This window comes from Oxyura jamaicensis, chromosome 1 (assembly GCF_011077185.1).
Source record: "Oxyura jamaicensis isolate SHBP4307 breed ruddy duck chromosome 1, BPBGC_Ojam_1.0, whole genome shotgun sequence".
Taxonomy (NCBI): Eukaryota; Metazoa; Chordata; class Aves; order Anseriformes; family Anatidae; genus Oxyura; species Oxyura jamaicensis.
The window spans coordinates 197,283,888-197,303,530 of NC_048893.1; the positions used below are offsets into that span (position 1 = coordinate 197,283,888).

General features: G+C 42.4%; 1 protein-coding gene across 7 annotated transcripts in view; it reads left to right on the forward strand.

Annotated features, from left to right (window-relative positions):
- The window catches only part of ANKRD42 (ankyrin repeat domain 42), a 19,467-nt gene extending 274 nt beyond the window's left edge, over window positions 1-19,193 (forward strand). The window contains exons 1-14 of one of the 7 annotated variants that reach the window (XM_035329520.1): window positions 1,054-1,198; window positions 1,367-1,525; window positions 2,561-2,724; window positions 4,342-4,449; window positions 4,763-4,882; window positions 5,496-5,631; window positions 8,706-8,906; window positions 9,944-10,069; window positions 12,266-12,371; window positions 12,983-13,158; window positions 13,565-13,691; window positions 15,981-16,120; window positions 16,677-16,682; window positions 18,435-19,193. In XM_035329520.1, coding sequence (XP_035185411.1) covers window positions 1,507-1,525; window positions 2,561-2,724; window positions 4,342-4,449; window positions 4,763-4,882; window positions 5,496-5,631; window positions 8,706-8,906; window positions 9,944-10,069; window positions 12,266-12,371; window positions 12,983-13,158; window positions 13,565-13,691; window positions 15,981-16,120; window positions 16,677-16,682; window positions 18,435-18,526 — 1,521 coding nt within the window. In that variant the 5' untranslated portion in view covers window positions 1,054-1,198; window positions 1,367-1,506 and the 3' untranslated portion in view covers window positions 18,527-19,193. Of the gene's footprint in view, window positions 1-1,053; window positions 1,199-1,366; window positions 1,526-2,560; window positions 2,725-4,341; window positions 4,450-4,762; window positions 4,883-5,495; window positions 5,632-8,705; window positions 8,907-9,943; window positions 10,070-12,265; window positions 12,372-12,982; window positions 13,159-13,564; window positions 13,692-15,980; window positions 16,121-16,318; window positions 16,325-16,676; window positions 16,683-18,434 lie in introns of those variants that run through there. The other 6 variants (XM_035329510.1, XM_035329502.1, XM_035329530.1 and 3 more) reach the window with 6 other exon arrangements.
- The last annotated feature ends 450 nt before the right edge of the window (window positions 19,194-19,643 follow it).

The following is a 19,643-nucleotide window of genomic DNA, read 5'->3' on the forward strand; positions in this document are numbered from 1 at the left end:
TTGATCAATATTTGCCAAACATTTGGTAAAAGGTGGCACAACCCTGAGGTCACCCCCAAGCTGGTATTTTTAACCGCCCAGCCCAGTAACTTTGCTTTTGCCCACTGGTGGGTTTGGTTCCTTGCTGCCTTGAGCTACTGCTAAGAAGCATAGCACTGGATTCTTTTTGTGTTAGAAAAATATAGGAAAACCTAAAACTGACCCTTTCCCCCATGCTGAGTAAATGCTTTAATGAATTTCGGTCAGGTACTGTTGCCACAATGTTTACCTAATTCTTTCTACAGGAGATTTTTCTCTTAGTGAATGAGCATTTGATAACAGTTTCAATTATAAAAAAAAATGCACTGAAATTATGAATGATGTCATTCACTGTCTAAACAAATATATTTTGTACAAAATTCTTGTTAACAGCTGTTTACTAAACTTCAGTCCCAGCCTCCAGCTTGCTCTTGGTGTGGCCTGAGTCAGGAAGCTGTGCAGCAGCATTTGACATCAGTCTCCGTAGAGTGGTAGGTCATTGTTCCTCCCAGAGGGAGAAAGGAGGCAAAATTCACTCTGCTGGGGGCTGAGAGTGTGTGTTGCTATTTGTATTTCTTCTGGGTTATATATATATAAAAAATAGCTCGAACTTGTTGCACTGGAACGTTGTGTTAAACACGTTACTACTTTGGCAAGTAGTGTAATTGGCCAGATCTTCCTCTGATGTAAGGCTGCCTAATTGTGCTGAGGTCTGTAACCCTCACTTGGCATAATGAGAAATGACTCCCTTGTGGGAAAATTATGTCCTGGTGATATTATCTGTTTAAAAAACAAACAAGCAAGCAAACAACAACAAAACAAACAACCCAAAATGCAAAATGTAATTAAGCATTATTTAAAAGCATGAACTAGATGACTTTCTGAGGTCCCTTCCAACCTGAATTATTCTCCGTTTCAGTGCTGCTGCTGTTTGTTCATACAGTATTTTGCATAATAGTCCCAGTTCCTAACTGAAGTGGCTTTGTGCATGGCAATGATACAGCCTGTTTTTGGGGGAAGTTGGAGTGAAATGATGATACACAGCCATAAGATCAAGAGGCGTGTGTTAATCTCAGTCTGGATTACTGAAACAGTTTAACCTCTTTTTTCTTCTCTGTGGCAAACCCATATCTACTAGAGCACTATAATCCTGCTATAGATTACATGAAATTAGGCACCGGTAAACTGTGAAGGCTGCTTTTCATTATATTAGTACTTTTTTTTTTTTTTTTTTTTTTTTTTTTACACGTGTCAGGATCCATTTCACAGAGCATCTCACTGATATCTAATATTTTTGATCTGAAAATGCTTAACAATTTGAACTACTACCACCCTTTCTTCTCCACAGGCAGGGAAACTGAGGCACTAATACCTTAAGACCAACCTTTTCCCACGTGCTTGACTTGCCGAACAGTGGCCCACTTCTTCAAGACTTCTCCTTAGAGTGTGAAATCTAATCCAAGAGTGATAGCGCATTTTACTGCTGGAATGATGACTACACTAGAAGGTGATTAATAATTGTTTCGAGTTACTCATACGCTTAGCTATCTGTTGTTCAGCCATTAGATCTACTTACACCACTTGTTTCTGTTGACAAATTTAGGCAAAGTGCCAAGATGTTGCAAGGGAGTTTAGATATCTGACTCCCATTGCTCCCAGTTATGCTGTTAATCAGTGAAAAGGCCTGAAGGAGAATACAGTTTATGCCAGTGACAGATATTTTTGTACGACGTTGCCTTTACCTAAGCTTAGAGTTTGATTCTGTACTACTGAAGTCCATGAAAATGCTACTGACTTTGGCGGGGGCAAAAATTTAGGCTAACAAGGTAACCTGTGCCAGAGGAATGCTATAGTTACAGCAAGGGAACAACGCAGGATGACTAACACATTGTATAAAGTATTGGATTTTTTGTTGTAGCAGCTTTAATTTTGACATGAGCTTATCATGCAGCTGACTCGTGCAGCTCAGTCAAGAGCAATTACATGCTATGCTTAATTGGTGAAGGCTCTGGTGCCCTCAACACGGTATGCCATGGTATGCCGAGTCCTCAGGCAGCAGTGGGAGCACGGCCACATGGAGCACCTGGAAAGTGATAGCTGAGAGCTTGTCTGCCCAAGTGAGAAGCCCCTCTGGTGATGCGCTTGACGATGTGATAGATGAAAGAGTTTGTGATGCCCACAGTTTTGGAAGAGAGCCAGTGTTGGGGTGGACTTGCTCCAGCATTTGCATATGTAGATGGAGTAGCTCTGCTTTCCTGCTCTTGCCATGCTTCTTGTCGTCTTCTGGCTCTTATTCATGGCTTCTTTTGGTCTGTTTTCTGAGGCTGGAGGGGAATTGGTTGTTTCAGGTTTTTGAGTGTTCCTTCGTTTCTGACAGTCTAAGGATTCCTGCTGATACAAGGTTCACTCTCAGAAGTTACTCTGAGCATTTTGGGCTGGTTCCTATAAAGCTGTCACCCTGATGATTCTTTAACTCATCACTTATTTACTCTCTCCGAAATGTTGCTGAACTGGCTAATGCCCTTTTATTATTCCTTACTAGCTGTCAAGAAGCAGCAAAATTACACTAGTGTACATGAGGCAGTGAAAGCCGGTGATGTAGAACAACTGGCGTCAATGATAAAAAGCGGAGCTGGTATTAACGAGGTGGATTTAGTCCACAAGTTCACACCTTTGCACTGTGCTGCACACTCTGGAAGTCTGGAGGTAAAATATGTTGTTGATGTTCAGACACTGCAATGTTTTTGTGGGTTAATGTTTTCCTTCTTTGGGAGAGGCTGGACACAAAATCATTGGTTTTGATCAAGCTAAATTAATAATTTCTGTCTGATTTTCTCAGTAAATATATTCACCAAGAACAGAAGTACAGTTTTTTAGTAACTTATTTTGCCTTTCTGAAGTCCCAGCTGCAGTTTATGTAGTTAATATTGCCAGATTTTACAAAATCAGTGATTTTCTTACTCCAAGAAAAGTGTGCCTTATGGCCTCCCTTCTAGATTTATGACCTTCTTTTGTTTCTGTTGTGTTTTCACTTCTCTCAGGACACCTAGAAAATCTGCTAGGATGTGTACAATGAGAAAGTCCTCTAGGACGTGTACACATTCTCTAGGATGTGTTCAGTCACAAAGGTGATTGAACCAAGTGAGAAGTGACATGAGAGCATGTTCATTCTGTTTACCAGTTCTGTCCCATGCCTCATTCTCTAGAAATAGTGCTGATACATAGTTTTTTAATAAATAAATAAAAAACTTTGAATATTGATGCAGAAATCAGCAGGTACTTGGTACATGAAGGTTTTGAATTTCCAGGAGGACTGAGCTGCTGTATTCAGCACAACTTTTACCTCCTTGTTACAGCCTTCTTGTATAATATTTCAGCAATCTAGCTTTGAAACAACAAGGGCATGTATAACCATATAAAAAATAATATCCCAAAGGAACAAATGTAAAATTCTTGCTAAACCCAAGAAATAATACGTGCAGTTCTGTTACTGAAATGTACAGAAACTGTCAAAAATGCTGATGATCATGCTGTCAACCCTAAAAATAGATTGCTTGCCGCCCTTTTCTACATGTATAAATTCTGCCACTTTTCATTTGACTCTCCTACTTTGCAGTCAATGTATAAGATGTTATTGGATTATCTGTCATCTGTTTGTTACTAAGCTCCTTGGTGGAAACAAGGAAGGAACCAGAGGTGGAGCCTGGCCTAAAAGAATATAGTAAATAATGATAATATATAACAAATAGTTTTAACTATTTCTCTTGCCTTTTTTTTTTTTTTTTTTTTTTTTGATAGTCCTTAAAGCTTTCCATGGAAAGCAATAACTTGTGGTGGAAAAAGGTGAATAAAGCTAAACTAAGCTGTGAAAGGATGAGAAGAAAGGTGGGATTACATGCACCCCAAGGAGCCTAATAACTGAAATGAGGCATTACATTTGGTTCACGGTGTTTTTCCTGCCAGTAATTTTAGCTGGAATTCAAGTGAGCATGTTTGCACCATTTTTCCAGTGCTTTTACCTCATGCCATGTGTATGTTCTCACATATTACATTTTAAATCTGGAAGAGAAAAATAAGAAGCCATTCTGTAAAATCAGTGCTAGGGTGTGATTTAGTAGTTACTTGTGCTTTTGTACCCTCAGATGAGGCCTTGAAACTGTCTAACTCACCTGCTAGTGCATGTTCTGAGTTATCATGTTTCCATAAAGAAGTATTCTGATGCAGTTTTGAAATATAACATCTGCTGTTAACGTGTAGTTAAAATGTGCCTCAGACACATGGTAAGAATAGTTAAATAACAAGAGTTTGGTTTCGGTTGAGCAGTGTCTTCACTGGTTGCTCTGGCACGGAGCTGACATAACACAGGTAACTGTCAGAGGCTGGACAGCAGCACACCTTGCGGCTATCCGAGGACAGGATGCTTGCATGCAGGTATGTGTAAATATTTACTCTCAAGCAAAAGTAAGGCAGGCGTCAGTTTGGACACAGTCATTATGAAGATCAGCTGAGAGAGCTCCTAATGGAGCTATGGGTATCTCATCTTCATGGCATTACAGCTGGAACCGTGTCGCTGTTAAAACCAATGCACTCAGTTGTTCCACCTGTGCAAAGAGATTTATTCTGTGTAGTGACAGTGCCTTGAAGTTACCCCAGGGTTACCCAGCTGATCATTTCAAGTCATCCTGCTAGGCAACGTTTGCTTTTTCAGCCTGCTTTCTGAACTTCGGCTTTGTGTTTCTTTTAGGCTTTGTTAATAAATGGAGCAAACCTAGAAGCTCGAGATGACCGCGGGTGCACTCCGTCACACTTAGCTGCAGCCCACGGGCAGTCGTACACTTTACAAACCATACTGCAAAGTGGAGCGGTGAGACTTATCTGCAGATCCCTAGTGCGGAGCCAAAGTCTGCTATCCTTTTCCAACAAAACTCTCAGTAGTTTAACTGAGATTTAGGACTGTAGGTTAATCTTTGTTGGTATGTTCTTGTTGGCAAGTTTAGGAATTTATTTTTAGGGTAAGTTTCTTTCTTTCTTTTTTTTTTGATTGTAAGACATTTCAGGGAAACGATCCAAAAATCTAAAGAGAATTGACAATGTGGAACACCATTTGACAGGGGATGTCACCAAATGAAGATCAGGCACTGAAGTTGTTGTGATTTTTTGAGATTGTACAAATCCTCTACAGTAAAAGACGTAGACTAAAAAAAATCCAGATGTATATTTAGGAATAATCATCAACACATCAATAGAAGTATGTCTGAAAATCTACCTTTTCTGTGTATATTATTTCAATACAACTAAGAAACAGTGAAAAATACCCATCTTGGAATGGGAACTATTTATATGACATGAACTTTGAAAAACGTTATTTGATTTGACAGAAATAATTTAACACAATGAACAGCTGGTTCCTATTTATAAAATTTGTTTTGTGTCTAAGATTTGTAAATGAATGAATTAACCTGCTGTTTTCATTTTAGAATGCAAATGTTTCAGACAGGAATGACTGGAAGCCTGTTCATTATGCTGCTTTTCATGGTCGCTTGGGGTGTTTGCAGCTTCTTGTTAGATGGGGAGCATGTATAGATGATGTGGATAGCAATGGAAACCTTCCAGGTATGTCAGGATAAATCATATGTTTTTTAATCTTTGGATTTGTTGTGGTATGTGATAATCTTAGCACACCTTGAGTAAAGCACACCTATCAGCATTGGTTGGACAAGGGATGATGGTTTGATAGAACAAGGTGTTTAGTTTTAAACTACAAGAGGGTAGGTTTAGATTAGATACAAGGAAGAAATTCTTCACTCAGAGGGTGGTGAGGCGCTGGCACAGGTTGCCCAGAGAAGCTGTGGATGCCCCATCCCTGGAGGTGTTCAAGGCTGGGCTGGATGGGGCTTTGAGCAACCTGGTGTGGTGGGAGGTGTCCCTGCCCATGGCAGGGGGTTGGAACTGGGTGGGCTTTAAGGTCCCTTCCAACCCAAACCATTCTGTGATGCTACAACTTGCTAGTTGATTCCATGCAATACACCATAGTTGCTCTGTTTTTACAATGATGAAGGAATTCATAAAATCCCATGTAGCTGTCAGTTGGCACCAGTATCCTATTCAGCTCCTGCTGCTCCTGGCAAGGCTCAGAGCTCATGGGTGCTGGAATAGCTCATGTTGGGAGCAGGCTTGTTCTGAGAGGGCAGCATCCCCTTGGCATGTGGTGGAGCGCGATCGCGTGTGCCGATGGAGGTCCCAGGAGGGGAAGAGTAGGTTGGGCAGCAGGCAGGTCCAGCTGCTACCTGCTCTTTTTTGAATGTGTGCCAGGCTTGAATGGCTGTGCCAGTGTGAGCAGATTCTGGCATGTTCATATGCAGGTTTTGGTATCCAAATATTTCTTAACCGGTTTGGTAAAACTGTTGTTCTCATTTACCTTTGATTTCCTCATCTTGATTTATGGAATACCAGAATTTCTGTATTATCTGCAGTCTGTACTCTTCATAATCATGTGCATAGTCACCTCTGCATAAAAAAAATGGGCACTCTCTTCATAGTCTCTCCACCATCCCTCTGCCTAGCACACCATTGCCTCAGTCCTCTGTTAAGTTGAATGCTGTTGCTCACACCCTTTGTTCTTGTTGCATCCTTTCCCTTTTAACATCTTCTTATGGTCAGTCACATAATTTGTTCCAAATAGCATATTTTTCCCCTCAATAACTTGTTTAGAGGTTTAGAGTTATCCTTTTAAATCCATTTTGAGATTCTTTTATCCTCTGTTAAGCACTATTTACCCAGTAAACTGGTATCTATGTTTTGTTTTCCAAACCTGGGTTTTGTTGAAGGATGTGAAGCTCTTACATGCCAGTAGGACATCTGGTGTATTGCCTAAAGTGATTAAGGTTCATGATGTTAGGCACCCTGGTGGCAGCATAGAAGGTAGCTTTGTTTGCATTTGGGAACACTTCCTGATATCACAATCTATTATGGAGATATGGTGAAGACCAGCGCGGTTCCACTTAAATGCTCTGTATATATGTGTTAGTAGAACATTGCTTTTGTTACACGTCTGATATCTACAGAAGCTGGTTTGCCCAGCTTTTGTCCTGTTTCATTTGATCCTCCTATCATCCAGAGGAAAGAAAATGCTTTGTAATACTCCTAATAAATGATTAATAGAAATGTTATGTTATACAGATTATTTTCCTCAGCTTCTGAAACAGTGAAGTAAATTTAAATAATCTTTTACATAATTCAGCTTCAAGATTAGCTGGCCAGTGCTGTAATTTTACCTGAGTATACTGAAATGAGTTTACTGAGTTTGCAATGCCATGCTCCTAAAACTTAAGAGATATGAGACTGCAGCTTTTCATAGAGTCATAGAATCACGTTTGTGTTATGGCAGAGGCTTAACTAAATTAACTAAATTAACTAAAAAAATGCTCTTTATTATTATTATTATTATTATTATTATTATTATTTAGAACACTGGCTCATTCAGTGCCCTGAATAGTCTGTGTTCATTAATCCAGCATTTTGTTTTCTATCTGTATTCAGGTTTTGGCCATGCTTCACTTATTTCTTACCCATTAAGCCTGTTCTAAATGTAATATTAATTTAATCATAGTGTTACACCTGAATTTTTCACAGACATGGTTCTTTCACTCACTGCTTGGAGAAGAGTGAATAGTGTTAGCCTGATTTTATAATAGGTGAGATGAAACACCGAGAAGCTGGGATCCCAGCACCAACTACCCACTGCCTATTTGTGATGCCTGAGACAAAGTTTTTCAAAGTTCTTAACACTAAGCAGCATATTTTATGTTAACATCACAAAACTCTTTGGCTTTGGTCTTAAGTGCAAATGCACAGCGTGCCTGCAGATCATATGGAGCAGTTACACATTGGGCACTCAGCAACACACAGGTTAAAAGTGTCCATGAAAAATTCCCTTATGTGTCTTCCATAGCATCCCACTGGAACTCTGCAGAAAGACATGGACAGAATACAACTCTTTAATGGATTTTTCTTTTTCAGTTTCTGCAGAAAACCTTGAGCTTTTTTGACTACTTTCTGCATAGGGCAGACATTTAATACAGTTTCATTCCAAAAGGTGAAATGTCATCCCTGAGATTCTTGCATATCTAGAAGAGGATTTGTAGGAGTTGAGTCAGTTTTGCACCAGCTGACGTGTAACCAGAAGTTAACTTTAAGAAGATACCTTTTCTTTTCAATTCTTGCTTACCCACTGAATAAAATTAAAATAGTGTGAAAGACTGTCCTGATTTCAGTGAAACTCAGATTTAATGAGTCTACCTCGGAGAACGAAGTCAGATCAGAGCTGCTGAGAAGTGAGATTTCAGTTCATGGGGAACAGGAGACCCCAGCAGTGCGCCCTCCTAGCTAGAGCTCAAAGGTCTCTCGGCAGTGTTGTGTTGTCTCCCGCCATCAGCTCTGCCAGGGAATTTTCTTTACAGATCCCACCCTTGGCAGCTTTCTTCTACCTCCTTTTCATACAGCTGGACTCTGTTCTGGATAGGAGCTGAGCATCCCCTGCCCAACTGAAGCTGCTCCCTCTTGTTGTGCAGTGTTGGGTGACTCAGGTGCTGGTAGAGGAGCTAGACCTAACTGGTAGTGAGAGCACTGCTTTCTCGGTGGTCAGCAGTGCTTTGCTCTAACCTACTTTGTTTTACCGTGGGCTACAGCGCATCTGGCAGCAATGGAAGGACACCTGCAATGCTTTAAGTTCTTGGTCAGTAAAATGGCCAGCGTCATGCACACACTAAAAGCCAGGAATGACCATGGAGAGACTCCAAGGGACTTGGCTGAGCGCTTCTATAAAGATAATATTCTGCAGTATATTAACAGTGTGGAAAAAGAGGGGGAGCAGCCGGAGACACAGGAAGGTGAGCATGGGTCAAACACTAAAATTTTATTAAAATTTATACTGTTAAAAGAGGTGTAATTTCATAAAACACTTGTTTCTGAAAACTTATATGAGAATTACAACCTTCATATCACCAATGTAAGGAACAGCTACTGCTTTCAATAGTTATTCTCTTACCAACAGTTGAAGTCTGGGATACTCAATGTGATTTTATAAATATCTTAGATTTATAATAATTGAAATAAAACTTGTCACACTGTTGCACTATGAATACCAAGTTATGCATGTTCTTCCTAGAATCCAGCAGAAATCTAGAATAGCTATATAATTTTCATGAATTTTCAGATTTTCCTGCTCAGAATTCTTTATGTACACTGAATAACAATTTAGCCTGGAAATGTTCTACTAAAATTAATGCTACTTGCTAACCAGCAATGCTATTGCAGTCAGAACAGCCAAAAGATGCAAGAGAGGCAAGCTTCATAAGGACAACATTCCACAGAGCAAAGATATAAGAACTGCTCCTTCACCTTTCTACTTTTTCTAGGCATTTGTTTTCCTTATCTGGTAGTCTTTTGTCATTATACTTATATGTTTATATGTCAATACTCTCTCTCTCCAAATATCACTGGAAAAATCTGATTTTCTCTATGAGTAGTATTTTACCAAGAAGTAAACTAGTTTATACATTTGGTTAGACTGTGGAATTCAAAACAGGCAAATGACTTTAGTTACCACCAATAATAGAACATTAACTGTGAAACAAAGGTATACTTGATATTCCAGATCTTTGAAATTAATCTCCAAGCTGTATAAGATGCCCGTAGCCATAACCAAGACATGTTTAGTCAAGTCTGTGATGAACAGTGCTAGATATGCAGCTGTGTTTAAAGACACATTAACCTGGACTGATTAAAGACGCATTAACCTGGCTAGCTACAGCTATGACATTTCCATGAATAAGTTGTTATGAGAGAAGCAAGCTGTATGAGACAAATATGAACATGTTTAGAGGAATTACTGGTATCTGTTTGGAAACGCGTGTTTCGTTTTCAGTTTTAGCTTTCCCAGCCCATAGCGCTGCTTTCAAAGGGGACTTGTTGGTACTTAGAAGATTAGTGAAAAGTGGAGTAATCAATATTAATGAGCGGGATGATAAGGGATCCACTCTCATGCACAAAGGTCAGTGATTATGATTTGTGTTTCAGCTTGTTACCGTTTGTTGCTGGCTTGTTTACTTAGTTTTTCAAGTGGCTGCTCATCAGATAAACTTAATGAAAAACAGCGTCTCATTTCCTGAGGGCTTGAAAGGGCAACCCTGAAAAACATATTTTGTGATGTATGTGTGCGTACGTGTCACTTTAAAAACAAAATAACCAAGCTGAAGTTAATACAGAAAGTTTATATGAAAAAGAAAACAACATCTAAACTGAAATTTATTATTTTTTTAATCAGGTGAGATGTCAGTTTTAGAAACATGAGCTAGCTAGTCATAACAGCGATCTGTGTTATGGTCTGGGCTTTTATTTACTGAACATATTGCTACTGTGGAGATGTGTTATAAAAACCACAACAAAGTAATTTGTTATACGCTGTGGAGGAAGCTTAACTTCTTGTATCTAACACCTTGATTTGCAGCGAAGTGCTGGCATTACAGAGAATGGTCCTCTTGTGTCTGGGGGTTTCTTAGTAATGTCTGAAAGATGAATCAACAGAATCACAGAATTGTAGGGGTTGGAAGGGACCTCAAGAGAGCATCGGGTCCAACCCCCCCTGCCAAAGCAGGTTCCCTATAGCAGGTTGCCCAGGTAGGCATCCAGAGAGGCCTTGAATATCTCCAGAGAAGGAGACTCCACAACCTCCCTGGGCAGCCTGTTCCAGTGCTCTGTCACCCTCACCGTGAAGAAGTTCTTTCGCATGTTGGTGCAGAACTTCCTGTGATCCATTTTGTGGCCATTGCCCCTTGTTCTGTCCCCACAAACCACTGAAAAGAGGTTGGCCAAATCCCTTCATCTCACACACTTAAGATATTTGTAAACATTGATAAGATCCCCTCTCAGTCTCCTCTTCTCCAGGCTGAACAGACCCAGGTCTCTCAGCCTGTCCTCATAGGGAAGATGCTCCAGGCCCCATATCATCTTTGTGGCCCTCCACTGGACTCTTTCCAGGAGGTCCCTGTCTTTTTTGTACCGGGGAGCCCAGAACTGGACACAGCACTCCAGGTGAGGCCTGACCAGGGCAGAGTAGAGGGGGAGGATCACCTGCCTTGACCTGCTGGCCACTCTCCTTTTAATGTATGTCAGGATCCCATTGGCCTTCTTGGCTACCAGGGCACACTGCTGGCTTATGGTCAACCTGTCTCATGAAATGGGAGAGAAAAAAAATAAAGAGAAGTACTCTTGTAATATGCTTTTAACACTATTTCCTACAATTCTTTTTGATTAGATAAAAACAGAATTTTTAAAAAGATAACTGAAGTTCTCATTATAAAAAATATATGAAGGGATTTTAATGGTGTTCTACATTCCTTCCTACCCCCTTTTCTTGGAATGTTGCTAATTGTTTCATCCCCAGTCTTTACATGCGGTGTTGATGCAATACCAAGGGAATTTCAGAGGGAAATTTTATGTTTGATTGCCTTTGCATTTCCTTATTTTTTGTATATGAAAACAAACATAGCACGTATCCAAATGGGTTGCTGTGAGAGACAGAATTATCCTTCCCTGAGAAAGAGGGCTGGCTGTTTTCAGCCAGACAGGCCAAATACCATCCTCCATGTGTGAGACACCGTTCCTGGTGACCATGTGGCACGGGCAGTAGTCGTGCTAGATATCACGACTAGACAAAGCTGTTGTGTTGGGCTGTAGCTGAGCAGCATTGCCTTAAAGCCCAAGAAGTGATGTACCTACAGCTCCAGCACAAGGCTCCTGCTTCTCTCCTTCTCTGTGAGCCAGCACTGTATGCCGTGGATTGGTGCAACCTACCCCAGAGCCAGGGAAAGGTGACAGTACTTTGCTGCAAGTGGGTGACATGTAGGCCTCAAAGCAAGAGCATGCGAGGCAGTAGGTATTTGTGTGTCTTGTGCTCAGTGCTTGAGACTAAGGAAGTTTAGTTTAGCTCCTCTCCAGCAAGAGTTGCAAGTAAATTTCCAGGACTAGAAGGAGGCACAAAAACAAATTGCTGGATCTTCCCTAAAAATGGGCATGCCCATATGGCTTGAACATCTTGAAACGTGGGCTTCTGTGAAATAGCATCTCACCTGTGGGGTCTTAATGAACCCACCCTCTGGCACATTGAACTGTGTCAAGAGGGGGGTGCATGAGGTTTGAAACACTTCAGCTGAATACATCTGACTTGCATGCACCTTCCTTTCCCCAGCTGCTGCACAGGGGCACGTCCATTGCTTACAGTGGTTGCTTGAAATGGGAGCTGACTGTGACATTACAGATGATGGTGGAGAGACTCCAAAGGATGTAGCCAAGAGGTAGCAACACATCTCATGTAGCTCAGTCATTTATTTGCGTACTATTTATATATCGATTTCAAGTCAGCTTTGTTGTAATTACTTCTGATTTTCAGTGATGGAGGGAGGAAAAGGTCAAGTCCATGAATTCCAGTTCTGAGTACCAAGCAAAGCAGTGCTGTAGCTGTAACAGGTTTTGTGTTTACCTTGTTTTTCTGAACATGGTGAGACATAAAAGATGAAAAGTAATTGATCTGCAAAGGGAAGGTCGTAAGCCTATATGCTCCAATAGCACAAAGTAAATGAGAACTAGAGAAAGCCGTCTGATTGTTGCATTAATACAAATAATGCAGTTCCTGATGAGATTCAGTTAAGAAATCCTGCAAAGGAAAAGATATCTCTGACGTGGGAGTCATCACCATAAGATTTCCATGAGGCAGAGCTCATGCTGGGAGCACACTGCAGAAAGCAGATCAGCTGCTCATAGTTTGTGTACCAATGCTTCCTTTAATCCTGAAACCCCCTCCTATAAATGAAGAGTGTCAGAGAGTTTCCATCACGTGTGGGGAGCATGGCTATGCTTTGACAGATTACAGGGATATATCCGTGTAGGTTAACTGTTCTCTTGGCAGATTTGCCCAACTGGCAGCTGTGGAACTTTTGACACAAAGAACTGGAGACAGTAACTCCAGTGATGAAGAACTAGATGCAAACAATGCACAATTTTTTGAAAGACATGGTGTGGAAGGGAGTACGGATAGCAAAGAAGATCTAATCCTGGATAAAGCAGAGAAAAGGAACGCACGCAGTAAGCATTTTCATCACTCCTTCTTTGAAAAGGTAGTCTCAAGACATTCTGTTCCTACTTGCACATTTTCTGCTAACTGCTGCGACTTTTTTGTTGTAGGATGAGTTAGTTGACAGGGTATCTGTACTGATGAGTATTCAAACAAATTGTGAAAAATTAGGAAGCATAGTGCAGGACAGTCAGAACATATCTGTTACACTGTTTTAATCCGTGTTGGTGAAACCACATTGGATTGCTTCTTGTTTCTGAGAGCTGTCTGTTGTGTGGGTGTCAGATATATCTCAGTATCTCCTGAGCAGTGTGATTTCTGTGTTTGTGAGACTCTTTTCCAAGCTGTTGGATTTCAGCATGACTGTCTTCAGTTCTCTCTGTGCATTTTACCTACCTGGAGATCCCTGTCTTACAGTAAGGGCCTATCGCAAGATTCAGGAACTTCAGCATCTTCTAGAAATTGCCTACAGCAACTACAGACAACTGGGAGGAATAACAGAGGAGGAGAAGAAGACAAAAAAAGAACAAAGGGAGGCTGAGAAGTAAGGTTAACTTGCTCTGGTAATGTTTAACTCATTGAGGCCCATTTTAAAGCCTTCTTTAAGGCTACCTTACACTCAAATTGCTTTGGCTATTCTGTCTTTTCCACTTACCAACTTTAGCCAGGCCAAAAAGAAAAGGACTTCAGTGATTTGCCTGGCCATTTCTGGACTTCTGTGACCAGGATCAGTGTTACAGCACAACCCAATTTTTTGACGGGCCTGTACTTCTTGTGCTTGTGCAGGACTACCTGTTCTGCCTTCATGTTTTCCTACAGTGTATGTGCAGTAGGCTGCACATAAATCCTATTATTTTTTTTCTATCGAGGATGCTGAATACGTGTATGCACGTTAAGTAGTCTGAATAGAAGCATTAGTCTTAGCATGACTTGCATGGAAGTGCATATACAGAAGGAATTATTCAGTGACCTGTTATATTTCTTTGTCAAGGCCAGTATATTTCTGTGCTCATGAAAACATTAGATCATATCCAGACCACAGAAATCTCAGTGAACCTTCCCTTGCATGTGAAACACTTTCCATAGTTTATGCTTAATTCTCAGGGTTTCTGTTAAATAAAAGGTTTCTGTTAGATGGGTTAGGTGTTTAGATGGGCAGACTGTCTAAGTTTTAAAGAAGTGCCTCTATTTCTCTTAAAGATTTAGATCTTAAACAATAAAGCAACGTCCTGTCTCTACCTCTACCTGTCAAACATTTGGCTACCTATTGTTCTTAATTCTTGTAGATAAGCATGTCCATGTCCATTATGCATTTGGGCCGCTGCAAACCAAACATGTTAACATTTACATGTTAAAATATGTTTGCAGCACTGGAAAAGTCACTGTTGACTAACGTCAGAAATTAGAACTCATTTTGGATACAGCAGCTACTGAAAAGCTGGCAGTGCCTGTTAGAGGGCTCTCGTAAGGCTCATTAAGAGATTTTGCTTTCTGTGGCATGTGGGGCTAAACTAGTAAGACAGTAATTGTGAGGGTCTCTGAGGGATGTCATCTGCGGAGGCCAGAGAGCATCCCTAGATCCAGTCTGGCCTTTTGAAACTGAAATACTGCTCCTCAGGATACTGACAGACACATGTGTGTAAACCCCAAGATGCTTGTATTGTGTGCTAGAAAACCACATTATTTAAAAATATTTATCAACAGAAACATTTTACTAGATGAAAAGAGGAATTGCCACTTGGGAAGGTTACTCTAGCAGATTTTTAAAATGTCTGCTTTAATCCAGATTTTCTGGCTGTAAGAAGCCTGGTGGGAGCTGCTGTGCAGGGCTTCGGCCAGGCTGCGTGGCACGGAAACACATGCCACCGCGTGTGTGCCACACGATGCTGGAGCTGTGCCTCACGAATCCGGAGTGTGCGAGAAGTCACCCTGTTCCCCCAGGCACTGAGTTCCCTGCAAAAGCACAGGTTGTTCTTATGGTGTCAGTAAGGCTGACACAGCCTGGTCGCTTTGGACTGTGAGTCAGGAATGTTTTGGTCTGGGAAATGCAGTAGCTCTTCCGCCAGCTTTTTTTCCTGACATCCTCTTTGAATCCACAGGGCAGACATCTCCCTTTTCCTCTTTTCCTTTTAGCAGTCTTCCATCTTTGCAGCTGTGCTAACTCGTTGTGCTACAGAGGAGAGCCAGCTCAACTCCAGATGACTCAGCTGTTGAGGTCAATTGTTATAAGAAGAATATATCTGAATTATGTCTCAGCTAACCAGATCCAGGAATCTCAGTTAATTTAGTAGCCACCGTGAGGGTGACTGATGAGAACTTGTGCAACTATCAGCCACTGCTTCCGCTTTCCTTAGTCAGTGCCATGCAGGCTGTCATTTGGTCATTCCTCATCAGTGGTTAACCCAATCACTTTAGGAAGGATGTGGAGGAACCAGCCATAAATGAAGAAACTGCCCCTGGCCTGTCCAGAATACGAATTTTATGCCTGTTTTCTGTTTCCTGATAACTCTTCTACCTCTTGGGCACTTCTCCCTCTTCTGCAGCAGGAGATGGACCTGGGTTACAGCCTACTCAAAACGCTGGGGCTGGCTCAATGTGTGGGAAGACATCGCCATCTCGTGATGGAGATGGTCGTGCACTGAGCACAGCTGACTGCGGAGGACAAACAGCAGATGCTGAAGCTTTTGCAAAGGGTCTTGAGCCAGGAGCACACTGGACCTGCAGTTTTCTGCTGTGACTAACCTGCTCCTGAAAAAAAAAAACAAACACGTGGAGTAGTCAGGACATACTTGGATGTGCTTTATGCTCCGTTTGTCTCCTTTGCTTTTGGCAGGGCTGTGAAGGAGCTGGAGGCTCAGCTGGAATACGAGCGAGTCAGACGGGAGAAGCTGGAGAGCCAGCTGGATGACTACCGTGCTGAGATAGGCCACCTGAGAGAGAGCCTGGAGAAAACCCGCACCCCACCTGCTCTCCCTGTGGTGCGTGCCACCCAAACGCCCCCTTTCCTGGAGCGTGGGACAGAGGTTTGTCCCACTGCTTGTGCACATTCATTCTTGCTAAGATTCCCTAGTGTGGTGCTAGGGAATACCGGAGTAAATGTGTCAGCAGCTTTCAGCTTGGGATACTGAAGTGAGCAGCAACCTTTGCTGCATCCTGACAGTGTCTCTGCACTGAAAAAGATTGCAGTTTCTCCTTGTGCCCTGGCAGAGAAGCATCTGTATTCTTGCAGGATAGCTCTTCTCCTTGTCATTAGGTTTGTTTTCCTCCCTTTTACTCCAGACTGGGAAGTGAATGGGTAGAGTGCTGTACGGCTGTGTGCAGTGACTGATTTCAGCGAGTGGTCTCGTGTCATCTTAATTATCGAGCAAAGCAGATACTGGTACGCACTACTGGTTGACCTAGCAGGTAAAGACAGAAAACTTATAATCAAATCTGACAACAGATCAGAAGTTCACATGCTAAGTTTGGGGACAGGAGAGGTGGCTTTTCAGACCTTCCCCTGCCACATATAATCTCCCACAAGACAATGTGAAAAGTCAACATCCCATTTCTCAGATCTTTGCCATCCAGTCCAGCCTTTGGTGAGGCACCTGGGCTCCTCCTGCTAAGGCTGGTGGGAAGTGGTGCACAGTAACACTGCTGGGTTGTCTAAAGATAGAGCCAGCGTGGAAGACGCACGGCCCGGCCGTTCCTGGCTGTGCATTGCTGTTCTTGACCCTTTGGTTACCAGCTGGTTTGGCCACTGCACTGCCTTGGCTGTGCAACTGGTTGTCGGTCCTGCTATAAACAGTCTAAAAGTCAGCAGAGTCACTGACAACGTGGGGCACTTGGATTTAGCGCCTTCCTCTGCCAAAAAGGGGCCTGAAGACATGTCCCCAGGGGATGTTTTGGCCAGCACAGCGTCAGCTCTACTGAGTTGGTGCCATAGTCACTCCCCTGCTTATGGTTGTGTGGCCGCTGTAACTCAGTATTCACAGATCCAGAGGGAGTGAGGGAGGGAAAACAGCTGTGCGTGCTGTTGGGGCAGTCATATGGGATGGGGAAGCTGGTCTCTGCTTCGCATGCCACATTTACTTATTTCTTGGAAGAGAAATTGGGTTGCTGGTTAAGGGATAACAGCACTGCCATCCCCAGCCAGGTTTGAATGACACCCTGGTATTTGGAGCATCCCTACTGGACAAGGGTCCTTTTCCAAGCATGTTGGAAAAAATACTCAGTGAGTGCTCTGGGCAAAAAACAAGCAGCTAGAGCTCAGTTTTACTACTGTTTAAGCCACGTGTGGGTTTAGCCTTCGCTTGAGTAGTTAAATGTGGACTGCAGGGCCCCTTGGCTGTACCAAATCCCCTACCGGATGGCCACTACAAATGCAGATACCATCTTTCCAGCATGTCCTACTTATCAACTGCTGAGTCAAATGGCTTTAAAGGACACTGAGACATTTCTAAGAAATTTATGAAGAGTTTCCAAAAATACTGGCTTTTGCTTAGGGGGCTTCTGAGCCATAGAGCAGTCAGGGAACTGCTACAGTTTTCTTGCAGCTTTCCCTTGGTAGCCCTAAAGGGAACTTGCATTACACAGCTCATTCCATCTCCATCTATCTCCTTCCCTGGTTTCTTCCTCCTGCCTTCCCTTGCAGGACTGTTTCTGCTCCCCTTCTGCGTACACAGTTTCCCCTTTCTGTTACCTGTCCCTGCTTTCCTTGCCACCACATACACGCCGTGAAGCTCCTACAGCTGTTTACTTCCAGTTATGTCCTCGGAGCTGAGCTCTTCCATGCTGCTGCCACCCTCTGGCTGGCCAAGTGCTTTCTCCTTTTGAAAAAAAAAAGCCACTTTCTGCCTCCACAGCACACTTTAGGACGTTACCCATTCTACTCACCTGGCAGGTTTAAAAATCTGGGACAACTACAACATAGTGCCCCCATTCCTACGGCAGAGTGGCTGTAGGTAGCCTGCTACCAGTGGTAGTCTGGGAAAGCCCCACTGGCCATTAGGTTAACGGCGATCAATCACATTGACACGTGATTACATGACGATAGCTGAGACAGGAGGCAACTTCTATTGAGGCAGATTTTCAAAAACTGCTGTGATTGCTGTAACCAAGGACCTTTGCATTTTGTCCTGCTGTGATTGCCATCTCATGCCCTGCCACTGTGTTCCACCCCAGGTCCAGCACAAACACGGTATTCTGTGGTTATTAAAGCCATGCATTTCTAAAGCCTGTCTTGGGAGGTAGCGGGTTTCAGTGATGGCTGTTTAATGGCTGTAACATCCTTTGTTTCAGGAAGCTGGAACTACCTCCACTTCTTGCAAAGAGAAAAAGAAAGTAAAGAAGAAACCAGCCTGCAACTCTGGTGGAGTGTTTGTGAGACTGCGCTGAGGACTGAACCTCAGATGAGGGGCTGTCAGACTTGAGGAGGTAGAGTGGCAATATTCTAGATGGTGCAAAGCATTTGCATAGCCCTGTTCCACAGATGAGCTGTGGTTCACTGCATTTCACTGAACTATTCTCCTAGTTTTCAGGCATAGAATATACTTTTAAATCACTGCAACGGCATAAAACCAAAACCAAACCAAAACAAAAACAGTCAGACTTCTCTTCCTGTCCAGGTAGTAGTTAACAGCTTTACAAACTGTAGCATTTGAGAGACAACTGCAGCAATATTATGGGACCTAGGGTTTGAGGAAAGTAACCTCATCTGCTGGTCTTTGTACTACTACCTTAAAGAAATAAAAGAAAATAAAGCACCTTACCTCTGTCAGAACCAGCAACACAGACCTGAAGTATTGTCTGGGACAAGTACTTGTTGAACTGCAGGGACAGGTACCAGGCCCCTCACTTTCCACCTTCAAGCCCTTCCTAAATAAGCCCTGAAGCTACTCCTTCATGAGGTGCCAGATGAACTGCAGCGGTGGGCCCTGAGTCTAAATCAACTATGAGGATGTCACTAGGTTACAGGGCATGCTGTGGTTAGAAACAGCAATCCTGACATCCCTGCCTAAAAAAACATTTCATGGCTTTACATATAATAAAGGTTTTTCTCTTATCTGCATGCTGTTGTGAAGTTATTTTCCCTCTCGAACTCCCATCATGCATTAATATTTTGGCTGTCTTGGTTCCAATACATTTTTATAGATGGTAATTTGCTAGTGCTTGAATCCTCATCTGTCTTCTCCTTAGCTGCCTAAGAAAACAATCTCTGTAGGTTTCAAAATTACTGCAAAAAATCAAATTGTATTTGTGTGCATACACAAGAGACTTGGGGAGAGGCTTGCTACAGAACAGCATAAGCCTTGTTACAGAGACAAAGAGGAGAAATCCAGTCTCTGGAGCCCTCCTCAAGGTGTAGGGGAGTGATGGTGGGAGGAAGCTGTAGTAGATAAAATTTCATACATGATTGCTGGAGCAGTTCTCATGTAGGAACAGTGCAAAAGATGAACACAGGTCTTTCAGAGAACTTCAGAAATGGTTGTAACTCATAATAGGATGGATCTGT